At 45.9% G+C, this 23814-nt stretch overlaps 1 protein-coding gene across 3 annotated transcripts; it reads right to left on the bottom strand.

The window, feature by feature from the left end:
* Positions 1–540: 540 nt before the first annotated feature.
* ZNF184 (zinc finger protein 184) lies at positions 541–23501 on the bottom strand. 3 transcript variants are annotated; one of them, XM_032338156.1, is made up of 5 exons: positions 23400–23501; positions 13893–13960; positions 6291–6417; positions 5884–5979; positions 541–2925 (listed from the first exon to the last, which is right to left on the bottom strand). In XM_032338156.1, exons 1-5 carry the CDS (start codon positions 23404–23406, stop codon positions 986–988), a joined length of 2238 nt encoding a protein of 745 aa, XP_032194047.1. In that variant the 5' UTR covers positions 23407–23501; the 3' UTR covers positions 541–985. The 3 variants fall into 3 exon arrangements, with proteins under 3 accessions (XP_032194047.1, XP_032194049.1, XP_032194048.1); XM_032338158.1 differs by lacking the exon at positions 5884–5979; XM_032338157.1 differs by lacking the exons at positions 13893–13960; positions 23400–23501 and adding an exon at positions 13569–13817.
* Positions 23502–23814: the final 313 nt, after the last annotated feature.

Genomic DNA, 23814 nt, shown 5'->3' on the forward strand with positions numbered 1-23814 from the left:
GCAGCTGCCCACAGCCACGCATGTCATTAGCACTGCCATCTGCCTTTGGTGTCTAGGGCCAAGGAAAAGCCGATAAAATGACCTTTACGCAGCTGTTTAATTTCTGTACTCTGGTGAGGAAATAAATTAACCTTACCTCCCAGAGCATGTGAGAACCCAACTTAGAAAACAAGGCGGCAGTCGAAATTATGATGCAAATGATGGCTGCTTCTGGGAGGGCCCACCGGAGGCCACTGACCACAGGAGTGGGGGATCTGCGCCAGCTCCTTCTGGGCTGCACATTAGGAATTTAAAAAAGACACCGAATCCTGATCCCTCCCAAGGTCCCTCTCCAAGGGTGGGGCCTTGGCAGCAGAATTTCCTAAAGGCCCTGCAGCGAGTCCACTTGTTCACTGAAGGTAAGTAGCGCTGGTTTAGCTGCAGACCGACTCCGTGGTGGTGACCGACTCCTAAGATGCTAAGACATACTCCAAGAAATTTGAACGGGAAGGTTTAATCCTCGCCCCGAGGTGAGCCAGTATACACTCTGAATTACTTAAGAATGCTTTATAATTCTTTTTATTAGGAACCAGTTACTTAATGCATGAGAACAGGAGCCTCACAGGTCCCCGTCTAATTGCTGAAGCACAAATGCTTTCTATTAGCCAAACATGCAGAGACAGACACACTCTAGAGGCGACAGAGCCCAGCGCTGACGCAGAGTAATCCTAATCACAAAGAGATTGTGAATATACAAAATTGGGATAGAAAACTCCGAAGAGCCCCTGAAACCCTCTATCCAACTCCCTCATTCACAGAGCAAACCGAAGCGTCAAATGGTGCCATTCTGCAGTGTCCCCGAGCTGCCAGACGTCACAGCCAGTCACCCCAGCCCATGTCCTCTCCACGCCCCAGCGCACGGAGGAGAGGCCCCCGGGCCCGCCCCACTTCTCCCATCGCTCCACTCCTTGGGGACGCGAACAGGGACCGAGCAGACCGGCTTGCGTCAGATGCCCGGGTGCAGCCTCTGGTGCTTGCTGAGGGCCGAGCGGTACCGGAAGGCTTTCCCGCAGTCGCCACAGCCGAAAGGTCTGTCCGCGGAGCGTGCGCGTGGGCGCTGGCTGAGGGCCTTGCGGCACTCGCGGCCGTCGCAGGGCTTTTGGGCTGCGTGCGCGGTCTGGTGCTCGGTCAGGTGCGCGCCGCGGCTGAAGTCCTTGTCGCGCTCGCCGCACTGGTGGGGCTTCTCGCCCGTGTGGACGCGCCGGTGCTGCGCCAGGTGGGAGCTCTGGCTGAAGGCCTTGTCGCACTGGCCGCACTGGTGGGGCTTCTCCTCCGCGTGCGTCTTCTGGTGCTGCGCCAGCGACGAGCAGTGGCGGAAGGCCTTGCCGCACGCGGCGCACGCGTAGGGCTTGGCACCCGTGTGGATGCGCTGGTGCTGCGTCAGGTGGATGTTCTGGTTGAAGGCGCGCCCGCACTCGCCGCACTTGTACGGCCGCTCCCCCGTGTGGATCTTACGGTGCTGGATGAGCGACGAGCCGTAGCTGAAGGTCTTGCCGCACTCGTGACACTGGTAGGGCTTCTCGCCGGTGTGGATCCGCTCGTGCTTGGCCAGCGACGAGCTGCGGATGAAGGCCTTGCCGCACTCCTTGCACTCGTACGCCTTCTCCTGCGTGTGGGTCTTCTGGTGCTGGTTGAGGTTGGACAAGTAGCTGAAGGCCTTCCCGCACTCGCTGCACGCGAAGGGCTTCTCGCGGGTGTGGATCCGCCGGTGCTGCATGAGCGACGAGCAGTAGCTGAAGGCCTTGCCGCACTCGGCGCACTTGTACGGCTTCTCCCCCGTGTGGATCTTCAGGTGCTGCGCCAGGGACGACCAGTAGCTGAAGGCCTTGCCGCACTCGGCGCAGTCGTACGGCTTCTCCCCCGTGTGCGTCTTCTGGTGCTGCGTGAGGTTCGAGTGCTGGCTGAAGGCCTTGCCGCATTCGTTGCACTCGTACGGCTTCTCCCCGCTGTGGATCATGTGGTGGCGGATGAACGTGGAGGGCCCGTTGAACGCCTTCCCGCACTCGTTGCACTTGTAGGTTTTCTCGCCCGTGTGGATCTTCTGGTGCTGAGTAAGGTGGGTGCTCCGGGTAAAGGTTTTGTCACACTCGTCACACTTAAAGGGTTTCTCTCCGGTGTGAATTTTCTGATGTTCCATGAAGTGGCCCCTCTGGCTAAAGGCTTTTCCGCACTCATTGCAAGTGTATGGTTTCTCCCCGGTGTGAATTCTCTGGTGCTGCACCAGGTGGGTCCTCTGACTAAAGGCTTTCCCACATTCGTCACATTTATAGGGTTTCTCTCCAGTGTGAATTCTCTGATGTTGAGTAAGAGACGGACCCTCAATGAAGCCTTTTCCGCACTGATCACATTTATACGGTTTATCTCCAGTGTGAATCCTTTGGTGGTTTATAAGGTTCTCACTCCGGCTGAAGGCTTTCTCACATTCGTTACATTTGTAGGGCTTTTCGCCTGTATGTGTTCTCTGATGGCGAATAAGAGCCGAACAGTAACTAAAAGCTTTCCCGCATTCGATGCACTTACACGATTTCTCTTTCTTAACTGGGTTTGCATTCTGTTTGGCACTCGTTTTAGTTGAGGTCTCTTCTGACGCTTTTTCTCGTGTTACAAGGCTTGAACTCACATTGATGCTTTTTGCAAAGTTGTTCGTCACAGGGCCTCTCTCCCAGGCGGGCACTGTCTTTTCCGTGACTTTCCGTTCTCCTGCTGGCGTCTGTCGGCTTGCCTGGTGCTTCCCTACACTGCTTTCATACTCCCGACTCTCCGAAAAGTTAGGACTACCGGGATCATCCCTTCGCTGCTTCTCCACGACTGCCTCCTGAGATGGCTGTTCTTCAGAGATGTTTGCCTCTGGGGCTGATCTGCTCTTTTCTGGTCTTGTCTCACAGTCTGAAAGAGAAAGAAAATGTCTATATTCTCTATATTAAAGGGGAAAAATCATTGCTGTTGTGGGAAGGACCTCATGAAGCTAAAACTGAAGCCCTTAGGAAATCTGAAGGATGTCCCGGTATAGCCATTAGGGGTAAAGCTGGAAAGAGCAAAGGATAACAACAAATATGAAAGTGACAACGGCATGTCTCACAGTTTCATAGGTAATTTCGAGGAACCAGGAAGGTAACAGTAAATTAGAAACTGACCACAGAGATGAGAGATGGCGGAGAGGAGACTAAAGCAAGTCTGAGCTGGGATTGATTGCCAATGAGCAGCAAACAGAAGTCTGTGAAGGAAGATTTCAAGTGAGGACAACCGGGGAAGACCCGGCCCGCTAGGCCCTGCTGTCAACCGCCGACCTGAGCCCACAGCTGCATCTCTGCGGGGAATGGGAGCGGCGCAGACAGAGGACTGACTTCAACTCTAGGCATTCAGAGAATTAGGAAGAGAACCGAGGGACCAGACTATAGTGTTTGTGGGGGCGGAAGATGCCAGAAGTAGAACCACCCAGATGTTCAGATACATGGAGGATCAGCACGAACAGCACCAAAAGAACAGGAAAAGCAATAGTAAAGTCTGTGAGAAAAGAACAGAGCAGGCAAAGTCCCTTGAAGATAGGGTAATGCACGGACTAATGAGAGCAGTTTTTCGGCACACAAATAACAGACACATAACCAGGAGGTGGAATGTTGCTTAAGGCCAGGGATAGGAGAGCTGAAGCAGCAAGGGAATCTGTGCTGGCAGATTCAGAGTACGGAAACAGAGCTGTGTAGTAACACGTTTCTTCGGTTCCGTTGGTGACAGGAGAGGACCACAGTTACCACCATCATCACTGCAAGAGTGTGCCGTGAGGCAGAGACACAGGACAGCCCTCCACCCACTCTGCTCCGGGTGCCCTGGCTACAGGCAGGGCATCTGGAAGCCCAGGCCGACCCGAAACAGCCGGACCCCTTCAGCGTAGACTCGCAGTTTGGGGGAATGGCCGGTTGTGCAGTACAAAGCAATGGGTATATTTCCACTAGCAGAACGACACCAGAAAGACCTACTTGTACAGCAGCTGGCCATAAAAAATACGTTCTGCAAGTAGTTCACAGTGAGGAATATGGAGACCACGGGTCTGAGGCTGTGAAAGGGGAAAAGGGCGTCCAGCCATGGCTGGAGTTGCTGCTGAAAGCAATGAGCACGTGACCGACGTTACCCATGCCGGCCTGTCTTAGATCTGTGTAGGGCAAAGAATGAAGGATTCCAGAGCGTTCCAGAAGGCCAGACCGAACACCACCATTTCTAGGGCGAAGAGGAATTCTCATTTTACTGCTGCAAAGCTGTGGGCCTTGGCCCCAGTACTGCCACACCTCTGCGCGTGGGGCAGCTGTTGGGGGGCTCACAGCCAGGCCGCAGGAGGAGACCAAGGTGGAGCCATGAGGTAAGATGCATGTCAGGATTCTGCGGGGGCCGGGTCTCTACGGGCCCAGAGATGATGGCATGAGGAGGGTAAGAAGATTGCAGACAAGGCCCCAGGACCAGCAGCCACCTCCCTTTAGGGACACTTACAACTTCCAGGTACCCGTACGTGTCTGTAAAGCTGTGCGTTCTTCTTCCAGAGACAGAAGCAGCCAAGCCAGCAGTGACACCCGCTCAGAATGCTGCGAAGCGCAGGCCAGCGGCTGGCTTACCAGGACCGCCATCGTGGGGTCCCATTCCAGTAACCAGAAGTCCACCAAGGAACGGGGCCAAGGATTTCAAGCGCCCGTCTCCTGCCCACCGACTGGCTCACCGGGACCATGGATGTTATCCACGCAATGTGAGGTGTCTAGTGCGATTTTTACCTAAATATCTCTGGTGATGGCTGAAGCGTTTTGTGAAAAGTCTAGGATTTTTTGGTACACAGTTAAATATTTTTAAATTGCTTTCTATCTGCTCAAGCTGGGGCTTTTTAAAACTTTCATTTGTAATAAAATGACTTTTCAAAAGTTAAACGTGGTTTAATAAAGCTCTTAATTTTTCTAAAGTCACTTTTCTAAACTGTGTTCCTTGAAACCATCTTCTAAGAGGAAGATTTTAAAGGGCGCAGTGTGAAAAGCCTTCATGGTTGGGGGTCGGGGAGGAAGAAGGTCGCATTCTGTGCAACCCTGTGGGAAGTTCGTCTGGCCTGTTACGTATTTAAGAAACCTGAGTGGCCTTTCAGTAAGAAACCTGCTGGAATTCTGATGACCCAGCACTTCTCACATTTGAACATGGAGTGCTTTCTTTTCTCCCCACAAAAAGAGCCCGTACTCCCCCCTCACTGACACTGGAGCTCTGTCCCTCACCTAGCGTGAAAGGTCAGTGTATTTTTTCAGGCTCAGATCTTTGAAGTGCCTCTCTGTGCAGTTTGGGAATTCATGGTTTACAGGAAAACTATTCACAATTTCAAGGGTAGAGTCCGAAGCTTACGGAACAAGTGATAAATCAGACTGCAGGAATGGGGCTCACTTGCGGGAGAGTGTGGCTGGGAAAGCAGGGAGGCGGACTGGATGGCGGCCGAAAGGATGGAGAGTGAAAGCAGGTGGGTGTCGGGCACTGTTTCTGTCGGGAGGTCCTAGTCATCGAGCCTACAGGCCGGAACACATGGTAAGGGCTGAATTAGAAGACCAGGGTCCCAAAGGAGGTGGGGAAAGGTGGAATCCAGAGTGCAGGTCAAGGGGCTGCCTTCAGAAAAGAGCAGGAAGGAAACCACCTCTGGGAGGAGTATGCAAACAGAGTACATGTAGAGACGGTTAGTGTTCTGACAAAGCCCTGAGAATCCAGATGGGTTCTCCTATCTCCACAGGAGATGCTAAAGAGAAGCAAGTCCGTCTGCATTTTGGACAGAAAACCCTCTCGTCAGGCTAATGGTCAGAGTCCATGACACCTGTCCAGCAGGCGCCCATTACTCACCTCCGAAAGCACCTCCTGGGATGCCAGGCTCTACGGTCCACGGCTCCGTCCCTTGCTCTAGCTGAGAAATCACGTCAGGTTTGGAAATTTGGAGTCCTGTCCATGGGGGAAAAGGTGCCTGATTACAGGAGCAAAGTGCTACAAGAGACACGTCCGACAGGAGGAAGAGCACATAAAGCTCGACGTCATACATCCCCAGATGTGGTTAAAACATGGGAACCGATGTGGACTCAGAAAAATTAACTTGTTTGTACTTCTACTTGCTAAGAGAGGAGACACCTTTTCACAGCCTTTCAGAATTTAGGAATCTTGGGTTCCTTAACTTCATTAAAGGCCAAAACTCACCGAAGCCCGAGAGACCCCTCCTGCTGCACGCCCTGGACCAGCAGCCCAGGGACCGCCCTCACCTATGGCGACCAGGTGCGTGTAGTTCTCCAGTGTCACATCTCTGAACAGTTCTCTCTGGACAGGATCCAGCTGTTTCCATTCCTCCTGGGTAAAATCCACTGTCACATCCTTGAAGGTCACGGACTCCTGAAATACCAGATTTCTCCTTAGCCATAAAGCTGCCACCTAGGAAAGGGGTGGTGTTTGCCGTACGGACAGAAGGAAGGCAAGACGGCTACAGGGCTATCTGAGAAATGGCTTTGATGTTTCCTCTTTGTGAAATGAATACAAAAACAGTACCTCATTCATAGGGTTACTGTGAGAAATTAATAAGAAAAGTTCTTCATTTAAGGTCCGGCATACTGGCCTAGGTTAGTGTCTGCCACGCTGACCACCATCAACTCTGTGTTCTAAGTACATGAAGTATTACAGTGCTCCTACCAACAACAGTAGACGTCCTACCTACCTCCAGTGTCTAAGAATAACCAAAAACAGTTGTGAAAGAATTTGGGGAGGAGACTTGCCCTAATATATATATATATATATATATAGGTATATATATATATATATAGGTATAGATGCTAAAGAGAATATATATATATATATACCGTATATATATATAATATATAATATATATATTATATATATATTATATAATATATATATATACGGTATATATATATATATATATATATATACCTAAAGTAGGTAAAACAGTGGCCTAGTATGGACTAAGACTCAGTGAAACAGATCCGGGGTTCTAAGAACTGAAGAGGATTAAGCAACGTTCAAATTAGCTAAAATAAGCTGAATTAGTCACTAAATAGTATCATAACAAATGACTATTTGAGAAAAAAATTAAGGTGAGTCTCTTCACGGCGCACACGAAAATTTCTGTTTGGAGTAGAATTTTAAAGAAAAAGCAAAAATAGAATAAAAGGTTTAAAAGCTTAAAATATAGAAAGAAAAAATCCTCAGAGACTGACAGATATAACCACATAAAAATATAAAACTTCTAAAACTAGAAACAAAAGGCAATATTCTGAATTTCCATAAGTAGCAAAAGAGATGAACCCACAAGCCAACAACGCAAACAAGCAGCGCACCCATGATGATGCCACAGAAGCAGGAGAATGCTTCCCGTCGGCGGCCACCATGGGCCTAGAAAGGCCGGCTGGGCCGCCCACCCACGGACCAGGGTGCTGAGTCAGTCTTGCCCGGGCGCAATATGACAGGATCCACCCAGACTTCAGATGCACCCATCATCCAGTCCCGTTCTGTCACATGTAGGAATTTGGTGTCCAGAAGCCCTCAGAGGGCAAAGACGCGCTCAAGCACCCTTGCCATGCTCCAGAGGATGAAAAGCAAACGTGAGTGTCCGCTGTAGGAGCGTGGTTGGAGGACGTGGGACATACGGCACATCCATACTAAAGCGCCTTATGTGGCTATTTTATTTTAAAGATTTTATTTATTTATTTGACAGACAGATCACAAGTAGGCAGAAAGGCAGGCAGAGAGAGAGGAAGGGAAGCAGGCTCCCTGCTGAGCAGAGAGCCCGATGCACGACTCGATCCCAGGACCCTGAGATCATGACCTGAGCCGAAGGCAGAGGCTTAACCCAATGAGTCAGCAAGGTGCTCCCCTTCTTTTTTTTTTTTTTTTTAAAGATTTTAGTGGCCATTTTAAAAATGAAGTCTGTCTCTGTGCACGGATTAGGAAACACGCGTGATACCAAGACCAGTCTGCACCGCACGATCCTGTGTATGTTTATGACTATGAAGGTTTGTATGTAAATGACAGAGAAGATCTGAAAGACGACAGTAGCGGTGTTACCGGAGGGAGTGTGTCTGGGAGCTGGAGGCGGTCCCAGGACGTCCTACTTATTCTTTAGTCTGTATCTGAAACTGGGTGAGTGAATTTTGTTTTAAAATGGCTAAGTCAGCTCGTGAGATTTCTAACCACAAGAGAGCAGGTGGACTAGGTCTGCCACTGTCCACAGCGACGGATCTGGAAGAAACGTTTCTGTATCTGAACAGCAGGCAGGACAGAACAGCGACCCCAAGAGAAGGGAGACCATGACCTGAGCCTGAAAGCCCCTCGGCACCCAGAGCTCTTAACAGCGGGTGTGTGCCCCAGGGTGGCCTCCTTTTAAGAACTCTGGCCTCCCAGGCTCCCCCAGGGAGAGCCATCCACACATCTCTGTGGCTTACAGCCAGAAACAGAGGCCCTGCGTGCCGGGCTCACAAAGGGAGGACCTGCACCTGATTTCTCTGGCTTCCATGCACAAGGACCTTTTTCCTTCTGATCCTGTTTTGTATCCTTTGCTGTAATCGTTTTTGGCCCTAAGTCATGGCCCAGCGTTGGGTGAGTGCTTCTAGCAAGTCACTGGTTTATAGAGCGGTCCTGGGGCCACTGAGAAACTGTCCCGGAGTGAGGCTGGGCTAGATTCACCCTAATAAAGCTTATGGTTTTTAATAAATTCAAAGACAACAACATAAAAAGGATCAAGCTATGGTCAATATGAGACTAACAAGACTGGATCTGCACTCCTGTATGAAACTAACCAAAAAATTCCAGACAAAACACAGGACACAAGTTTCCAAGACGGTGACTCTCCTACAACAAAGGCCAGTGATCCCTAAGAACCAGTAAGGCAACAAGAGGGGTCCCACATTGCTCCCGCTCATTGCCTGAGTTTCCAGGCGAGGGTTCAGACCAGGGAGGGGGTGGGGAGGAGGATGTGGAGTCTCCGCGGACATCTGGGCACTGAGGTCTAAGGACAGAGCCCTACAGAGGAAAGCTGCACCAGGAGAGAAGCCACGAGAGCTACGGAGATTCTCTCTCGAGTACCCAGCATAGTACCCCTCAGGGTGCAGGCGTGGTGAGACCCCCACGGCAGGGGAGCAATCACCCAGGATTTGAGGGAGCAGCACCGGTGCTCATAAAGGGCGGAAATAGAGTTTCTGTTCCCACCAGTCAAATGGGCGAATTACACGGTTCGTAGATACTGGGTAAAACACTCGAAGCACCAGGCGACCCTACACTGCACGCTGTCTGCGTCACCTAATGTGTCTTAGAAGCCAGATTTGAAAGAAACACAGTTTCGAGTAATTTAACCCCAGAGTGAGACTTAAGAATATTTTACAGGAACACAAAAGTATGCAGAACCCAGTAAAGTACAACTTACAGTGTCTGCCGTCCAGTCAGAGATTATCACGTCTGAGGGAAGCAGGAAAATACATCCTTAATGAGGAAAAAAATTAACCCATTAAAGCCAACCCAGAACTAACAAAGATGCTAAAATTAAGAGAGGAGAACATTAAAAATTATTAGGACTGTATTCTAGATGTCCAAAAAGTTAACAGAGTCACAGAAGACTTTTTTAAAAAGACCTTAATGGAACATCTAGAGCTGAAAGTGAGAACGCTGGGAGATGAACAGCACGCCCGACTGTCTCCCCGGCAGTTCGGCATTGAAGAAGGAAAGTAAATTCAAAGACAACAAAATAGAAAATATCAAAAGTGAAACAGGAGAAAGCCGTTTATAAAAAGATGGCCTTGGGGAGCTGTGGGTGACTTCAGGGGACCCAACATGTGCACCTGGAGTCCGTGAAAACAGAAGGAGGGGAGCGGAGCAGAGAACCGTCTGAAGAAACAACAGCTCATTGTTTGCTGAACTTGAAAGTTCACAGGCCCAAGAACTCGAGAAACCAGAGGCACACGAGACCCAGAGAAATCGATGCTCGGACACACCTTAGTAACGAGCTCAAACCAGTGTCAGTGGAGGTCCTACGAGCATCCCGAGGAAAAAAGACACATAAATGTGAAGGGACAAAGATAAAATACGACAGTGACTTTTTCGCTGGAAGCAATGCAAACAAGAAAATGGAACATTATATACTAGAAAGAAGAAAAACGGTCCAATTAAAATTTTTTTTTAAAGATTTTATTTATTTATCAGAGAGAGAGAGGGGGAGAGAGCGAGCACAGGCAGACAGAGAGGCAGGCAGAGGCAGAGGGAGAAGCAGGCTCCCTGCTGAACAAGGAGCCCGATGCGGGACTCGATCCCAGGACGCTGGGATCATGACCTGAGCCAAAGGCAGCTGCTTAACCAACTGAGCCACCCAGGCGTCCCCCAGTTAGAACTTTAAAACAATGGCAAAATGAAGCCTTCTTTGGACATTACAAACTTGAAAGAGTTCATGACCAGCGAACCACCCTGTGAGAAACCTTGCAGAAGCCCCTCGTGCAGAAGGAACGATACCAGATGAGAATGAGGATCTAGCACCGACGTTTCTCAACCTCACTGTTAACTGATGTTTTGGACCAAATCATTTTTTTAAAAGATTTTATTTATTTCTTAGAGATTATAGGCTGGCGGCGGGGCGGGGGTGGGGGGGAAGCAGGCTCCCCACTGAGCAGAGAGCCCGATGCGGGGCTCGATCCCAAGATCCTGAGACCATGATCTGAGCTGAAGGCAGAGGCTTAACCCACTGAGCCACCTAGGTGCCCCCAAATCATTCTTTTAAATCATCGTGGGGGCAGCATGGCCAGCATCACCCCTCCAGGAGCGGGGAGCAGGTCCCAGCAAGCTGTAACAACCAAAATGTCTCCTCCCATTTCCGAACGTCCCAGGGGCTAAAATCCCCCAAACTGTCAGTCACTGATATACATCATAAAGATGAAAAACACCAGAAATTCCTTTCTTACTATCTTACACCCCTTTGAAAGATAATTGCTTAAACAAAAATAAATATTGTGGGGTTTACAGCACATGTACAAGGAAAGCATGTGCCACAAATTGCATTAAATACTGGGAGGAGAGAGAAATGGAGGAACACTACTGAACGTTCTTCTGTTCAGTGGGAGTATCGCTGGAAAGTAAGTGGAGATAAACATGTAGACCTTAAGCAACAAGCCTGGGTGGCTCAGTCGGTTAAATGTCTGCCTTGGGCTCAGGTTAAGATCCCAGGACAGGATTGAGTCCCGCCTCCGGCCCCTCCTCAGCAGGGAGTCTGCTTCTCCCTCAGCAACCCCCCTGGCGCTTGCTCTCTCTCTCTCCAGTGCTCGCTCTCTCAAATAAATAAATCTTTAAAAGTAAAATTATAAAATAGAATAGCAAAGGTTTATAGCTAGTAAGCTAGTGAAGAAACTGGAATCCGAAGCAATATTCAGTTTCCAAAGGAAGGTAAGAATAGAAAAAGGGAACAAAGGCAGTATCAACAGGAAAAAAAAACAAAACTGAATGATATTCACATCAATAATCACACTGAGGGCGCCTGGGTGGCTCAGTCAGCTGAGTGTCTGCCTTCAGCTCGGGTCATGATCTCAGGGTCCTGGAATGGAGTCCCACATTGGTGGGGGGGTCCCCTGCTCAGTGGGGAGCCTGCTTCTCCCTCTCCTCCCTGTCCTGCTCTCTATCTCTGTCAAATAAATAAAATCTTTTTAAAAATAAATAAATAAATAAATAAATAAATACCCCAATTAAAAGGCAGATTGCCAGACTGGACTGAAATAAGCAAAACTCAATGAACTATGTGTGACCTATAAATAAATATAAAGACACAAATAAATTAAAACAGAAGGATGAAAAAGGATATGCAACACTGACACTAATGAAACAGCAAAGCAAGCTTCAGGGCCAACAACGGAAAGTTCGTTTCTCAATGAAAACGACGAAGAGGACGTAATCATCCCACATGCCTATGCGCCTGGGAGCAGCTTCAACATCCACGCAGGAAAACCAGAGAACTGCAGGGAGAAACGCGCAAGTCTCCATAATGACAGCCCCGAATTTCAGTACCCCCGTCGCGACAGTTGATAAATCAACAAGTAGACAAAATCAGTAAGGATGTAAAGCATTTGAACAACATTCCACCGATGTGACCTGACCTCAGTCCCCCACAGATGGCCACATCCATATCCTCCAAACTACAAAATTATTGAAATTATTGAAAACGAGAGGCACTGCAGGTGGGATGGTGTTGAGGACTTTAAAATGGGCAAATTATCCCAGATGACAGGCGGGGCCCAGTGTCACCAAGAGGCCTAATAAGAAGGTCACAGAGCAGGAGTCGTGAAGAACTGAGGTTTAAGGATGCCACACCAGTAGCTCTGAGGACGGAGGAACAGGACACAAGGCAAGAACCCAGGCCACCTCTAGAAGCTGGAAGGTGAGGGGACAGATGCTGTCCCACAGCCTTCAGAGGAATGCAGCCCAGCCAGCTCATTTTGGACTTCTGACCTCTGTAACTATAGAGTTAATGTGTTGTTTTCAGTCATTAAGCTGGTAAAAGGAAGCTAATCCATTCTTAGAATCCTCTACCCGACCACAGCAAAACATACATTCTGTTCAAGGGCTCACTGCTCACTTACCCAAGGAGACCAGTCACAGCAACAGACGTCTCAAATCCAGAGAGACTCCAGTCACACAATGTGTGTTCTCTGGATACATTCACTGTCTTGATTGTGGTGACAGTTTCATGGGTGCACAGGTATGTCACAACTTACTGAGTTACACACTTCAAATAGATGTAGTTTATCATCACATTATACCTCAATAAAAAAGTGACACCAGAAGTACATGAGCTGAAAGTGGGAAGAACTGGGATCATTTCTTTGATTACACTGTGGGAAGGAAGTAGGGGGAAAGTCTAAGAAAAAGGAGGCTGATTAAGCAAGGCCTTGAGATGAATTATACCCGGTGCAACACGGGTTACCTTTTTTGTATGACTTCTCAGTCAGTTCCTGGTTTTTCCTAAAAGAGTATCCTGTCCTTTCTTCCTCAAAAACCATTAATGGATGGCTTACAGAAGAAAGCCTTCCGGGGCGCCTGGGTGGCTCAGTGGTTTGGGCTGCTGTCTTCTGCTTGGGTCATGATCTCAGGGTCCTGGGATCGAGCCCCGCATCGGGCTCTCTGCTCCGCAGGAAGCCTGCTTCCCTCTTTCTCTCTCTCTCTCTGCCTACTTGTGATCTCTGTCTGTCAAATAAATAAATAAAATCTTTAAAAAAAAAAAAAGAAGAAAGCCTTCCAACTTCTCATCGAGACATCTGAGGCCTGCCACATTCCGACTTATTTAATCATTTGTTTACCCTCTGCCAAAAATAAACAGGCTCTCACAAGTTTTCTGATTCCTGTTTAACACGTGTTAATTGTGAACCTTTGCTCAACATCTTCTCCAAGCTAAAATCACCCCATCCCCCCTCATTACTTGTCTAAGTATCCAAATGGCCGCCATCCTGTGAGAGGCTGTGCCAATCCCATACCCCTCGAAACTGAGCCCTCCAGACCGCACATACCTGCATTCTCTGTTCTCCGTGGTACTCGCTTAGCTTTGTTTATATTCACCTGTTCTGGTTTTAGCAGTCATCTGGTCTATGCCAGTAAAGGACTCAGTTTTGTACGTCCTTTGCTCTGTCACTGTTGGAGCATGACCAGACGCTAAGCAGGAGCTTAGGTAAGTGTGTTAGTGAGGCTGGAGAGGCAGAGGTCGGGCACCACTGGGCAGCTGGGAGCCCGGAGCAAATTCCTGGTGCTGGTTTTTAAATGGACAACCCCCGCCCCTGCAGAAAACACACAGTCTACTCTGTGGACTAAACTGCTTTTCGGGAATTCCCACTTACCTGGAAACTGGCTGACGCAAGGAGAGTCCGTTCGCCTTGGAGAAGGGCAGACCCCGAAGAGGACCGATCTGGAGAAGCAGAAGGAACCACAATGAATCCTGTCCAGATTAGCTGTTCCCAACAATCTGTTAAATCCAGCTATCTTCCCATGTGAAAACAGCAAGAACTATGCGGTTTCCTTTACTTCTCTGAATCTAAAAACACAAAGAACGTAACTGGTACCCTCCTCGGTAGACTCAGGGCATAAAGTGTCAACGTTCACACTTCTGTCCCCGGACACGTACAGTATCCTTCAGCTCAGTCTGTTCCCTATTAAGTAAAGCCAAGTATTTCTGCTGCCTTCTCTGCTCTGAACATCTGAATAAACAATATGATTACTTCCCAAAGGTCCTCATAGGCCCTTTAAAGTGCTGCTGTTAATATAAATTATATATCACAATGGCACGATTACTTATACTGCCTACCCACCAAAATTTCTAAAGATTAAACTCACATAGTCAGTACCAACTGCTGGCAAGCGTACAGAGCAACAGGGACTTCGGTGCATTGCTGGGGCAGGAAAGGTACCAACCACAGAGAAAAACTGTTGGGCAGTTAGAAACCCAAGTTAAACATACGCTTGTTCTGAACTCAGCAGTTCCACTCATGTGCCAGGACTCGTGACCGCTGAGACTTGTACAAGATTGTTTAGAGCACATTTGTTCAAAATGTCCCCAAACTGGAAACTACCCAAATGTCTTTCAACAGGTGAATGGATGAGCAAACCACAACATTTTCACACAGCAGAATGTTATTCAACAACATAAAAGAATGAGCTACTGATGTATTCAGGAACACGCATGTACCCTACAATGCTGAGCAGATGTGGAAGAACACAACTGGATACCTGCACTCACGTAAACAGAGACTTGAGCGATGGCAATGCATGTCAGAACAGTGGTCACCCCTGCCTGGCGGGATAGTAGTAACTGGGCAGGAGCAAAAGAGAAACCTGGGGCATCAGAAACATCCTACATTTTACTGTGGGTGGTGATTCCACTGGTGTATGACACCTAAATTAATCCGGCAATGAACTTGAGAGTTGTGCACTTAATGTATGTAACTTACATGTCCAGAAATCAGAAACAAACTATGCTCTTGGAGAGTTCTATTCAAAGTAATGGCTCACAGGAAAGACGAATTCTCAGAAAACAGAGGAAGCACTAAAAGGAACTATGTATTTTTCTTGACTTACATTTGCTCGCTAAGGGAAAATTGATTTGTAATAGACATTTTGAGAAAAAAAATGGTGTGATTTTAGAGTTTTTAGCAGAAGGAAATGTTGTGCGTGTACAGATATGTAACCTAGACTTTAGGAAAACAGAATCAAGACAAATGTCTCAGGGAAGATGCTTTTGATTTCAAGTAACAGAAACCAACAGAACCAACAAGAGCGAGACCTGTGGAGACCAACTTATGTTGGTTCCAGTAAATGGCAACAACAGATGCTCGGTAAACGTTATAAATATTATGACTATAAGGGACAGAGACACATGAAAACTATACAACTGTGAAAAATCCCAAGAAGAAAAAAAAAAGCAAGAACTTAAAACCATTTTGGCTGATTCACATTTATAAAAGACGTAACAGGCGCACATTGAGGAGGAGTGACAAGGTGGCATAATGAGAGTTTTCTATCCTCTTTCCTGCAAAGATGGATGGATGGATGGATCCAAACATGGATTAGACCATCACCCACGGAAGAGAATGTCTCTGTGGAAGTCCAGGAGTCCAACAGGGAAGTTTCAACACATGATGGAAGCAAAACAACAACAACAAAACAAAACAAAATAGTAACAAAAGAACGAAAAAAACTAAAACACCCAGGACTGGATGCACTGAAGATGTAAGAGGCGGTTTCGTTTGGTCTATGTCACATCCCGGGCCAAGAGAGACCTTCTTGGCCCATCATTCCTGCCACAGGGGAAAGAGCATGTGGGAGCCCTCAGCTTCCCTAGCTGTGCGGTTTGCAACCAGAAAGACCCACCTCCCTCTCATCCATCCAGAACACTGAAGTGTCCCGAGTGACTGGAGGACAGGGAGCAGCTGGGGGAACGGCAGTCCGTGTCTTGGAGGGTAACAAAGGACCACAGATCCTACGAGCCACTTCGTGGACCCCCAGGAAGCCTGCCACAGGGCCACTGGGGATGCTTCAGCTGAAGATCCGCCCCGCCAGCCTACGGGCAGCCCCGAGCGCTCTGCCTGCTGCACCTGCACACACACACACCCCCATGTATATACCCCCCGGGTATATACATCCCTGATGGCAGTGAGGGCAAGACTTGGGAGACCGCTAGCGAGCAAACAAGCCAGCCTGACTCTGCAGGATTGGGAAAAAGGCACTAAAGCCTGAGCATTCAGTACCAGAGGAGAGCAAATGCAAGTCTGTCCGCATCCGGCCTAGCGCTGCAGGACCGAGAGAAGGCGTACAATTTTAAGAAAGCCTCCCCACGAGGAAACAAGAAGAGTGGGCGAAACAGATCCACAGAAGGTCTGAGAACACCTCAGAATCCCTAACAGTGCTGACAGAAGGTATTTTTCTCCGGAAGCCAGTGACAGGAAGGGGACTGCCTCTTCGAATGCAAAGATATCACACCAGACTTCAAGAAACATGAAAGAAAACATGACACCACCAAGAGAACAGAGTAATTTTCCTATAACTAATGCTAAAGAAAGGGAGCTTTAGGACTTACACGATTAAAAAAAAATTCAAAATAGTTGTTTTAAAGATGCTCAGTGAGCTCTAAGAAAATACAAGAAAACACTTAAATGAAATTAAGAAAACCATACACAAAATTTGAAGTTTAATAGATATAAATCATAAACAAAAAAGCAAAACAAAAATTCTAGAGCCAGGGGCACCTGGGTGGCTCAGTGGGTTAAGCCGCTGCCTTCGGCTCAAGTCATGATCTCAGGGTCCTGGGATCGAGTCCCGCATGGGGCTCTCTGCTCGGCAGGGAGCCTGCTTCCCTCTCTCTCTGTCTCTGCCTGCCTCTCCATCTACTTGTGATTTCTGTCGGATAAATAAATAAAATCTTAAAAAAAAAAAATTCTAGAGCCAAAGAACACAATGAAATGAACAATGCAATGGAAGACACCTATTCTAACTGAACCACACACAGGAAAGAACCCTAGAGGTTAGTTTGAAATTGTCCACTCAGAGGAGAGCAGGAGAAAAAGATGAGGAACTCCTACGTAAACAATAGAATACCATTAAACAATCCACACATTACTGGAGTCCCAGAAGAATAAAGGGAAAAAGAGACAGAAAGCTTATGTAAAGAAATAATAGCTAAGAATTTCCCAAATCTTGGCTGAAACTAGGACCTCCAAGTTCATGAAGCTCACAGGTCTCCAAATAATTTCCACTGAAAAATATCTTCTCTAATACACATTATGATGGGGTGCCCGGGTGGCTCAGTAGGTTAAGCATCGGCCTTTGGCTCAGGTCATGATCCTGGAGTCCTGGGATTGAGCTGCACACTGGGCTCCCTACTTAGCAGGGAGTCTGCTTCTCCCTCTGCCTGCAGCTCCCCTTGCTGTGCGCACTCTTGCTCTCTCTGACAAATAAATAAATCTTTAAAAAATAAAATGCAATACATTATGGGGGCGCCTGGGTGGCTCAGTCATTAAGCATCTGCCTCCGGCTCAAGTCATGATCCCAGGATCCCGGGATCACGCCCCACATTGGGCTACCTGCTCTGTGGGAAGCCTGCTTCTCCCTCTCCACTCCCCCTGCTTGTGTTCCCTCTCTTGCTGTGTCTGTCAAATAAATAAAATCTTTTTAAAAATATAAATAAATAAATAAATAAAATAAAACATTATGATAAAACTGTCTACAATCAAAGACAAAATTATAAAAGCAGGAAGAGGGGGAAAAAAAATCTCTCACATTTAAGGGGAAGCCCTGTAAGGCTATTGGCAGAGCGCTCAGCAAAACACCGTGCAGCCAGGACAGAGTGGGATAATATATTCAACGTACTGAAAGAAAAAAACTACCAACCAAAAATACTTTACCCAGCAAAGCTGTGCTTCAGAAATGGAGGAAGATATTCCTGTGCAACAAAAGTTGAAGGAATTATCAGCACTACATCTGCTTTACAAGAAATGCCAAAAGGCATCTTTCAATATGAAATGAGAGGATGCTGATTAATGAAATGAAAACATGAAATTACAGAACTCACTGGTAGAAATAAGTGTACAGTCAAATTCAAAACACTCTAATACTGAAATACAGTTGCGTGTTCAGCAGTAAGAGTTAAAGGACAAGAATGTTAAAAATAACTATAGCTACAATAACTTATTAATACAAAATATAAAAAGATGTAAGTTGTGACATCAAAGACATTAAAATGGGAGGAGCAGTAAAAAGGAAAAGTTTTTGTATGCCACTGAAGTTAGGTTAGTAATCAGCCTGAAACAGACTGTTTTATCTGTAAGATGTTTTCTGTAAGCCCCAGGATAACCACAAAGCAAAACCTATAGTAGACACACAAAAGATAAAGAAAAGGAAATCCGAGCATACCTCTCTGGAAAATGATCAGTTCACAAAGGAAGTCCGCAAAAGAGGAAGAAAAGAACTGGGGAAGTAGAAAGCAGCCAGAAAATTACTAGTAAGGCATCAGTATGTCCTTATTTACTAATTATTAAACATAAATGTACTAAATTCTCCAATTAAAGGAACAGAGTAGCTGAATGGATAAAGAAAGTAAGACCCAACTGTATCCTTAGAAAAGACTCCCTCAGTTTTAAGGGCACACTAGGCTCAAAGTAAATGGATGGAAAAAGATATTCCACCCAAATGGAAAGCAAAAGAGAACAGAGCTAGTTATATATGTATCAAATAAAACAGACTTTAAAGTCACAAGCTGTAAAAACACAAAAAGGGTCATTATGTAACGATAGTCAATTCACTGAGAGAATATAATTATAAATACGCATGCACCTAACCCCAAAGCTCCTAAATCTGCTCAGCAAATACTAATAGAGAAATAGACAACAAGACTTCAGATACATTTCCAGCAACAAATCTGATCATCCAGACAAAATTAACAAGGAAACTGGGCTTGAACCTTAAACCAACTGGACCTAACAGACATCTACAGAACATTCTATCCAACACCACCAGAATACGCATCCTTCTCAAGGACCCAGAAGCGTTCTCCAGGATAGATCACAAAACAAGTCTTAGCAAATTTAAGACGACTAAAATCACACCCACTGTCTATTCCAACAATATTAGAATGAAACCAGAGATCAAAAACTGGAAAAGCCACAAATATGTAGACATTAAACAGCACCCTCGGGACAACCAAAAGGGTCAAAGAAGAACTCAAAAGGGAAATCAAAAGATATTTTTGAAACAAATGAAAATGGAAACAAAATATTAAAACCTATGGGATGTAGCAAAAACTCTGAGAGGTGCTAAATGTCTGCATTTAGAAAAAAGATCTCAAATACACAACCTGCGTTATACCTCAAGGAACCAGAAAAAGAACAAACTAAGCCCACAAGTTAGTAGAAAAAAAGGAAATAAAGATGAGGACAGAAGTAAATGAAATAAAGACCAGAAAAATAATTTAAAACATCAATGAACGTAGGAGTTGGTTTTTTGAAAAGGCAGACAAAATAGAAAAACTTTCAGCTAAACTAAGAAAAAAGGAGAAAAGACTTAAATAAAATCAGAAATGAAAGAGGAGACATTACAACTGATACTCCAGAAATACAAAGGATCCGACAAAACTACTATGCCAACAGATTGGATAACCCATAAAAAATGAACTCTTAGAATCATATAGCCTAATAAAACGGGAATCATGAAGAAACAGAAAATCTGAACAGAAAAATAAGGAGTAAGGAGATTGAACCAGTAAAACCCCCCACAACAAACAAGCCTAGTATGAGACAGTTTCACCGGTGAACTCGATCTAACAGTGCAAGAATTAATACCAGTACTTCTCAAACTCAGCATAACAGCATATTTGGCCCATTAATATTGGACAGGAGAGCCAAGAACACTCAATGGGGGAAAAATGGAGGAAGAACAGTCTTCAAAAAATGGTGGTAAGAAATACCACCATGTCGGGACGCCTGGGTGGCTCAGTTGGTTGAGCAGCTGCCTTCGGCTCAGGTCATGATCCCAGTGTCCTGGGATCGAGTCCCACATCGGGCTCCTTGCTCGGCAGGGAGCCTGCTTCTCCCTCTATCTCTGCCTCCCATTCTGTCTGCCTGTGCTTGCTCTCGCTCCCTCTCTCTCTCTGACAAATAAATACAATCTTAAAAAAAAAAAAAAAAGGAATACCACCATGTGATAATCACATGCAGAATAATGAAAGTGAACCCCTACTGTACACCAATCATGAAAATTAACTTGAAATAGATTACAGACTTAAAAACCTAAAATCCTAAAACTCCTGGAAGAAAAGTTAGGAGGAAAGCTCCTTGCCATTGGTCTTGGCAACCTTTTCAATCAAAAGCACAAGCAACACGAGCAAAGGTAAACAAAACTAAAAAAAAAAAAAAAAAAAAATCTGTATAGCAAAGGAAATAATCAACAAAATGAAAAGGCAACCTATGGTATGGGAGAAAAGATTTGCAAACCGTGTATTTGATATAGGTTATATGAAATATGTATAAGGAACTCATACAACTCAATAGCATAAAAACAAATAATCCAACTTAAAAATGGGCAGAGGACCTGAATAAACATTTTTCCAAAGAAGAGACGTGGATGGCCAGCAGGTACATAAAAAGGTGCTTGACATCACTCCGCATCAGGGAAATGCAAATCAAAACCACAATGAGATCCCACCTCCCACCTGTCAGTAGGAGTACTATTGAAAAGACAAAAGATAACAAGTATTGGTGAGGATGTGGAGAAAAGGAACCTTTGTGTGCTATTAATGGGAATGTAAATTGATATAGCCACTATGGAAATGTAGAGATCACTTATTCTTTATCTGTTCATCTGCTGATGGAAATAGTTTTGTTCTTGTGTCTTGGCTGTTGTGATTAGTAATGCAGTAAATACAGGGGTGCAGGTACTTCTCCAAGGAGACTTTATTTTCTTTGGATATGTACCCAGAAGTGGGGTTGCTGGATCATATGGTAGTTCTATTTTTAATTTTTCAAAAATTTTATGTATTTGACAGAGAGAGAGCACAAGCAGGAGGAGCCTCAGAGGGAGACAGAGAAGCAGGCTCCCTGCTGAGCAGGAGCCCAGTGCAGAGCTTGATCCCAGGACCCTGAGATCACGACCTGAGCCAAAGGCAGCCATTTAACTGACTGGGCCACCCAGGCATCCCCTATTTTTAATTTCTCTGTACTGTTTTCCAAAGAGGTATTATCAATTTACATTCCTATCAGCTCTGATGATATGTGTGTGTCTCACAAACACACACACACACACACACACACACAGACATACTATTCAGTCATAAAGAAAGGAAGGAGATCCTGCCATTTGCAACAACATGGGTGGACCTTGAGGACATTGTGCTGTGTGAAGTAAGACAATGGGAGACAAACACCGCATGCTCTCACTTACACGTGGAATCTAAAGCAGCTGACACGAAGAATTTCCAGGGGTCGAGGGGTGGGGGAAACAGGAGATGCTGGTCAAAGAGCACGAGCTCCCGGCTGTAAGATAAATGAGTTCCGGGGATCTCTGTACAGCATGGTGACTATGGTTACTAACAGCGTATTACACAGCTGCAATCCGCTGAAGAGAGTCCATTTTAAAGGTTCTCACCACGCACATGCCAGAAGGCAAATACATGAGGTGAAAGATGGGGTAACTAACCTCACTGCGGTGTTCACTTCCCAACGTCCAAGTGTTTCAAGTCACCGCACTGGAAAACTTAAACTTACACAATGCTTACACAACAGCTATATCTCAGTATAGGTGGAAAAATTTTTCTCAGCAACGTTTTGTAGTTTCGGTGTACAGATCTTACACATGCTAATTATATTCCTGTTTCATATTTTTGATGCTATTGAAAGCAGAATTGTTATTTTTATTATAATTTACAATTGTTACTGCTAATAAGGAAAGAGTTGATTTTCACAATTTAACTTTTTGTTTTGAGATAAATTTTAAATACACTTGCAGTTGTAAGGAAGATTCTCTGCACTCTTGCAAAAAAAGAGTTGAGGATTAATATGAGGTATGGCTCAAACCTATGTAAATAAGTAATGTTAAGATTTCTAATGATATTAAATTAAAAAAAAAACTGTATGAGAACAGGTTAAACCAAACTTGAGTGCATACTGATACCTACAGAATGTAAAAACACTGACAATGCAGAGGAAAGTCTATAGTGACATGTCACCTGGCTCTGTCCTAACACTGATCTGTTCAAGGACAAGAAGGAAGAAATAGAAGGAACGCTCACTAAATATGCCAGTGACACGAAGCTGGAAAGGACAGTTCAAACACTGAGTTAGTGAAGATTCATCATTATTCTGACAAGCTGGAAAACTTGGACAAAAAAATTGAACAATCATATACGTAAATCGTGATATTAGGGATAAAAAAGCAATTCTCTTACACAAGGCAGGCAGAAATCTAGTTCACTGTAGTGTATGTACAGTGGTTTATGTAGAGTTTACAGCATAATATCACTAATTGTTTCCAAAGCAAACATAATCTGATGCTAAACAGCAAAAGTATAATCCAAACCAGAAAAAGTACTTACAGGTACTAAAAGTATATAGAACTTATCATAAACATATCTAAAATCTTTCATTTTAGGCAATGCATTTTAAGAAGCATGCTCTCAGTTGGGAGAGTCTTGGGAAAAGAGGTCCAAATAGATATGAAGATCCGTGAGAGGAACTGTGGCTGTTTTGCTTAGAAAAGAAAAGAATCTGAGTAGGAGTTATAACAGCTGAATTCACATTCTGAAGGGCAATAACGTGAGAGAGAGAACAGTCTCTTGCTTTTGGAGACTAAGAACTAAGATCCAGCATAGAAGTTAAGGGGAAAGGCACTTCTGCCTAACATGATGAACTTAAAAAAAGAAAAAGAAAAGAAAGAAAGAAAGAAAAAAAGAAAGAGCCACCAAGAGAATAGTCTACACCCAAAATAGAGTGTTTAATGCCACACTCCAGGCATAGGTTTAACAAACGGCCATCTGTCAGGGTTACATTTATTCTTGTACTGAAGGGTTGATTACCAAGATTTTTTCTGACTACAAGATTATCATTCTAATATTTAAGAAATAAAAGTCATGCGAGGATCACAGATATTCTGAACCATCGCTCCTTTTCATTCCCCATCCCGAAGCCGGGGAGAATTAACTCATCCTGCAAGTCTCGTCATATAAACCTAAGTAAGAATCTCACACCTTAATGTAATTCAGTTTTTCTCTATCCTTGCGAGAAGGCTCCCTCCTCCCATCTCTGCCAGCTGTCAGATATTTGCTCTTCTGGCCCATCACCCCGCTCTCCCCCTGTGATCCCCACTACCTTCCATCTCAGCAGCTCATTCCGCTCCTCTGGAACGTGCACACCGGGTTTCCCAAGCAGCGTCCTTGCAGCTGGGGCCTCGGTCTGGGGCTCAGAGGAGCCCTTGCACACGCTGCGACTGGCGGCCCTAAAAGACACAGCCCGGGGTCAGCTGCATGCGTCACAATCATACTTAAGAGTTTTGCACGGCGGCTGAGAGATCCCTGGAAAAGAGAAGTGCCCGCCGAGAGCCACCGAACAGTCACTCCCGCTGAACAAAAAGAGAGCGGAGCTCGAGGACGCAGGTTCAGCTCCAGAGGCAAGGAGAGCCTTGGTGAGGCGCCCCCAGACCCGGCCCATCACCTCCACGCACACTTGCGGGCTCCCTCCCCGGCGCGGGGACAGGAAGGCACACCTGTTGCAGGGTGGAAAAGCT

The sequence above is a fragment of the Mustela erminea genome, chromosome 4 (assembly GCF_009829155.1).
Source record: "Mustela erminea isolate mMusErm1 chromosome 4, mMusErm1.Pri, whole genome shotgun sequence".
Lineage (NCBI taxonomy): Eukaryota > Metazoa > Chordata > Mammalia > Carnivora > Mustelidae > Mustela > Mustela erminea.

Bases quoted from the DNA above. Each gene is read 5' to 3' on its own strand.
- ZNF184 (XM_032338156.1), bottom strand. The intron at 6,418-13,892 runs GTAAGTGGGAAT...CTGGTATTTCAG, and splicing joins TTGCGTCAGCCAGTTTCCAG to GAGTCCGTGACCTTCAAGGA. The intron at 5,980-6,290 runs GTGAGGGCGGTC...CCCCATGGACAG, and splicing joins CACGCACCTGGTCGCCATAG to GACTCCAAATTTCCAAACCT.